Below are 5,641 nucleotides of genomic sequence, written 5' to 3' on the forward strand. Positions count from 1 at the left end.
AGTTTAATTATATTGATGTGGTGACAATGCTTTTTATTTTCTGAATGTATGCTTGAACAGTGCATATGTCTTTTGAAGTTGTTGTTTAAGAATGTTAAATATGTTGGCTCTTGAAAGAATGATGACTAGGAGACATGTTATTTGATAATCTAAAAAATCATAAAAATGATTCTTGAAGCAAGAAAAAGCAGCAAAGAACAAACCTTGCAGAAAAAAAAAAGGATAAAATAGGCGAAAAAAATATATAAAATAGAAAGGAAAAAAAAGCAAGCAAAAAAAGCCAAAAGCTCTTAAAACCAAGAGGCAAGAGCAAAAAGCCAATAACCCTTAAAACCAAAAGGCAAGGGCAAATAAAAAGGATCCCAAGGCTTTGAGCATCAGTGGATAGGAGGGCCTAAAGGAATAAAATCATGGTCTAAGCGGCTAAACCAAGCTGTCCCTAACCATGTGCTTGTGGCGTGAAGGTGTCAAGTGAAAACTTGAGACTGAGCGGTTAAAGTCAAGGTCCAAAGCAAAAAAAGAGTGTGCTTAAGAACCCTGGACACCTCTAATTGGGGACTTTAGCAAAGCTGAGTCACAATCTGAAAAGGTTCACCCAATTATGTGTCTGTGGCATTTATGTATCCGGTGGTAATACTGGAAAACAAAGTGCTTAGGGCCACGGCCAAGACTCATAAAGAAGCTGTGTTCAAGAATCATCATACTGAACTAGGAGAATCAATAACACTATCTGAACTCTGAGTTCCTATAGATGCCAATCATTCTGAACCTCAATGGATAAAGTGAGATGCCAAAACTATTCAAGAGGCAAAAAGCTATAAGTCCCGCTCATTTGATTGGAGCTATGTTTCATTGATAGTTTGAAATTTATAGTATATTCTCTTCTTTTTATCCTATTTGATTTTCAGTTGCTTGGGGACAAGCAACAATTTAAGTTTGGTGTTGTGATGAGCGGATAATTTATATGCTTTTTGGCATTGTTTTTAGTATGTTTTTAGTAGGATCTAGTTAATTTTAGGGATGTTTTCATTAGTTTTTATGTTAAATTCAAATTTCTGGACTTTACTATGAGTTTGTGTGTTTTTCTGTGATTTCAGGTATTTTCTGGCTGAAATTGAGGGACTTGAGCAAAAATCAGATTCAGAGGTTGAAGAAGGACTGCTAATGCTGTTGGATTCTGACCTCCCTGCACTCAAAGTGGATTTTCTGGAGCTACAGAACTCAAAATGGCATGCTTCCAATTGTTTTGGAAAGTAGATATCCAGGGCTTTCCAGCAATATATAATAGTTTATACTTTGCCCAAGTTTAGACGACGCAAACTGGCGTTCAACGCCAGCTCTCTGCCCAATTCTGGCGTCCAGCGCCAGAAACAAGTTGCAAAGTGGAGTTCAACGCCCAAACTGACACAAAAACTGGCGTTCAACTCCAGAAAGAGCCTCTGCATGTGTAACATTCAAGCTCAGCCCAAGCACACACCAAGTGGGTCACGGAAGTGGATTTATGCATCAATTACTTACTTCTGTAAACCCTAGTAGCTAGTTTATTATAAATAGGATATTTTACTATTGTATTTGACATCTTTGAATCTTTGGAATCATCTTTGGACGCCTGGTTCTTAGATCAGAGGGGCTGGTCATTTGGCCATGTCTGGACCTTTCACTTATGTATTTTTAACGGTAGAGTTTCTACACTCCATAGATTAAGGTGTGGAGCTCTGCTGTTCCTCAAAGATTAATGCAAAATACTACTGTTTTCTATTCAATTCACTTGTTTCGCTTCTAAGATATTTATTCGCACTTCAACCTGAATGTGATGAACGTGACAATCATCATCATTCCCTATGAACGCGTGCCTGACAACCACTTCCATTCTACATTAGATTGAATGAGTATCTCTTAGATCTCTTAATCAGAATCTTCGTGGTATAAGCTAGATTAATGGCGGCATTCATGAGGGTCCGGAAAGTCTAAACCTTGTCCGTGGTATTTTGAGTAGGACTCTGGGATTGAATGATTGTGACGAACTCCAAACTCGCGAGTGCTGGGCGTAGTGACAAACGCAAAAGGATAGTAAATCCTATTCCAGTATGATCGAGGACCTCCAAGATGATTAACCATGCAGTGACAGCGCATCGGACCATTTTCACAGAGAGGAATAGGATGCAACCAACGACAAGGGTGATGCCTCCAGACGATTAGCCGTGCTGTGACAGAGCATTTGGACCATTTTCCTGAGAGAGATCGAAAGTAGCCATTGGCACCGGTGACATCCTTACATAAAGCCAGCCATAGAAAGGAATAAGATTGATTGGATGAAGACAGCAGGAAAGCAGAGGTTCAGAGGAACGAATGCATCTCCATACGCTTATCTGAAATTCTCACCAATGAGTTACATAAGTATTTCTATCCTTATTTTATTAATTAATTTCGAAAACCCCATTACTATTTTATATCCACCTGACTGAGATTTACAAGGTGACCATAGCTTGCTTCATACCAACAATCTCCGTGGGATTCGACCCTTACTCACGTAAGGTATTACTTGGACAACCCAGTGCACTTACTGGTTAATTGTGCGAAGTTGTGAACCATGGTATTGGCATCATATTTTTGGTGCCATTGCCAGGGAAAGAAAGAGCAATGAATTTTACATAATCAAAGTGTAATCACAATTTCGTCCACCACCCTCTCTGCCGAGGCGCCGAGGAACCGGGACAGAGCTGTGAGCTTTCTGGTGAGTCGTTGTACATCTTTGATGCACCCAGGGCTTGCATCTTGAGGACGGCTTCGCATTTGTCCGGGTTGGCCTCTACCCCTCTTTGTGTTATCATGAACCCCAGGAATTTCCCTGCTTCCATGGCGAATGCGCATTTGAGCGGATTGAGCCTCATGTTGAATTTCCTTAGTGTATTGAAGACAACCTGGAGGTCGTCTATTAGTTTGTTCAATTCTGCTGTTTTCACCAGGATGTCATCGACATAAACTTCTACCGACTTGCCGATGAGGTCATGGAAAACTTTGCTCATCAGCCTTTGGTAGGTGGCCCATGCGTTCTTCAGCCCGAAGGGCATTACTTTGTAGCAATAAGTGCCTCCTGGTGTTATGAATGTCATTTTGTCCTTGTCAGGTCGGTGCATCGGGATCTGGTTATAGACAGAATAGGCATCCATGAAGCTGAGGAAACGGTATCATGCCGCTGAGTCAACCAATGTGTCGATGTTGGGGAGAGGAAAAGAATCTTTTGGGCATGCCTTATTCAGATCGGAGTAATCAATGCACATTCTCCATTTTCCGCTGGCTTTTTTTACTTGGACGACATTGGATAGCCATGTTGAGTACTCGAGTTCCTTGATGAACCTTGCTTCTAGCAGCCCTGCTGTTTGTTTGGCGACTTCTTCAGCCCTTTTTTGCGACATCTTTCTTCGCCGCTGGGCTACCGATTTGGCGTCAGGCTTTTTAGCTAGTCGGTGGCACATGACCTCGGGATCCAGTCCCGGCATGTCTGATGGGATCCATGCGAAGAGGTTGCCATTTGCTCTTACAATCTCTATGAGGGGGCCCTTGAGTTCATGAGGCAGGTTTCTGTTTACAAAGGTAAACTGATCTGCCGACTTCCCTATTTGGAACTTTTCCATATCCCCCTCTGGTTCTGGTCTTGGCTTGTCCTCTATTCTGACGTCCAGATCTGCCAGGAATACGCCGGCTGCCTTCTTAGATTCTTTCATTAAGGAGAGACTGGCACTGTCGCAGGTGACTGCCGTTTCTCGGTCTCCCCTTATGGAACCAATTGTTCCCTTGTCCGTTATGAACTTCATTGTTAGGAACTTGGTGCATATTACAGCTGAGAATTCGTTGATAGTTTTTCTTCCTAGGATGATATTATAGGCACTGGAGTCTCTGAGGACTACGAAGTCTGCCATAACCGAATTCCTGACGTCACCGATTCCTAGGCAGATTGGGAGAGAGATTGTCCCGTTGGGTTTAATGTAGTTATCGCCTAGTCCCATGACTCCATGCTGGTGATTCTTGAGGTCGGATTCCTTGAGCCCCATGGCGTCGAACACGTTTCTAAATAGAATGTCAGAGTCAGCTCCCGTGTCGACGAGGATACGCCTGACTAGTCCTATCCCGACCATCGCAGTAACTACCACGGGAGGGTTTTCGGGGAGATTGTAGAACCATTTATCTTCCGGGCCAAAAGATATTGTGGGATGCCCTTTGCTGGTGACGGGACCATCTGTCGAGATGGAGAGTACCCGGGTGTCCCTTTTTGCTGCTGACTTGGGTTTTTGGGGGCTGTCGCACCCGACCACAACGTTGACCACGATAGTTGGGGGGTTGTTGGCATCCCCTATGGGTTCCTGCTTTGGTTTAACAGTTCGGCTCCAATCTTCCTCGGAGCGTTCTCTTTCTCGCCTCCTCGGTTCCTTGATGGGCCGGGAGAACTCGTTCATCTTTCCTTCTCTGATGGCCTGTTCTAAGGCATCCTTGAGGTCGAAGAAGTCTTGGATTTTGTGACCAAATCCCTTGTGATAATCACAGTAAAGGCTTTTGTTGCCTCCCGTTCTCTCTTTCAATGGTCTAGGTCTAGATAAGATTCCCTTGTCTGCAATTTGCTGGTAGACTTCTACTATGGGCACCGTAAGTGTTGTGTAGTTCGTAAACCTTCCTACCCGTGGTTGCTTGGGTAACTTGCTTAGGGTACCGTCCTTGGGAGCTTCTTTGTACCTGTCGACTTGAGGGGCCTGCCGAGCTGAAGAGTTAAGGAGCTGCCGCTTATTGGCTGCTACAACCTGATTGACTTCTTCATCATTGATGTATTCCTTAGCCACGCTTTGAATTTCCTGCATGGTCCATACGGGCTTGGTTGTAAGGTGCTTCCTAAAGTCTTCATTTAACAGGCCATTTTTTAGGCATAGACTAGCGACCGAGTCCGTGAGGCCGTCGATCTCCAGACACTCATCGTTGAACCTATCTAGGAACTTCCTGGTCGGCTCCCTGGGTTTTTGGGTAACCCCCAATAAGTTGATTGGGTGTTTTGCCTTGGCTATACGTGTCGTGAACCGAGCTAGGAAGCTCTGGGATATGTCTGTAAAAGCTGTGATGGACCCATGTGGGAGGGCGTTAAACCATCGAATCGTCAGACCGGCCAGCGTCACGGGAAAAGCCCGGCATCTGACCGCGTCGCCTACCCCTTCCAAGTTCATCCTTGCTTCAAAGGCTGTGATATGCTCCTGGGGGTCCTTGGTCCCATCGTACCTCATGTCCGTCGGCTTGTCGAAGTTTCTCGGGAGCCGGACCTTGAGGATTGAGGGGTGAAAAGGAGTGGCCCCATGATAATGGGGTCTTGTTGTTTCCTGGCCTTCCCCTTCTGGGATTCCCAGCGGCTTTCCGATTCGCCTCGGGTAGGTCTGGAAGTTGCTTGTGTGTGCGTCTCGTCATGCCTTGTTAGGCTTCTTCCTTGGCTGTCGGGTGCTCGGGTGCTCGGGAGGGGGAGCGGGTGCGAGTGTGGGACCGGCTGACGCTGCCGTGGGAGTGGCTGACGTCTTCGTGAGATCGACCCCTCGCCGCCAGCTCCCACTCAAGGTTTTGTACTCTATGCCTGAGTTCTTGCATGATATTAGCGCTGTCGGCCCCCGTC

At 45.3% G+C, this 5,641-nt stretch overlaps 1 protein-coding gene across 1 annotated transcript; it reads right to left on the minus strand.

Moving 5' to 3' along the window:
- Positions 1-3,188: 3,188 nt before the first annotated feature.
- LOC148577441 (uncharacterized) lies at positions 3,189-5,264 on the minus strand. The gene has a single exon (XM_088502879.1). It carries the CDS (start codon positions 5,262-5,264, stop codon positions 3,189-3,191), a length of 2,076 nt encoding a protein of 691 aa, XP_088359005.1.
- Positions 5,265-5,641: the final 377 nt, after the last annotated feature.

Source organism: Arachis ipaensis, chromosome B1 (genome assembly GCF_059453495.1).
Source record: "Arachis ipaensis isolate K30076 ecotype BB chromosome B1, ASM5945349v1, whole genome shotgun sequence".
NCBI lineage: Eukaryota > Viridiplantae > Streptophyta > Magnoliopsida > Fabales > Fabaceae > Arachis > Arachis ipaensis.

What these genes read in the sequence shown, in the direction of transcription:
- LOC148577441 (XM_088502879.1), bottom strand. Translation starts at nt 5,264, where the DNA reads ATGAGGTACGATGGGACCAAGGACCCCCAGGAGCATATCACAGCCTTT.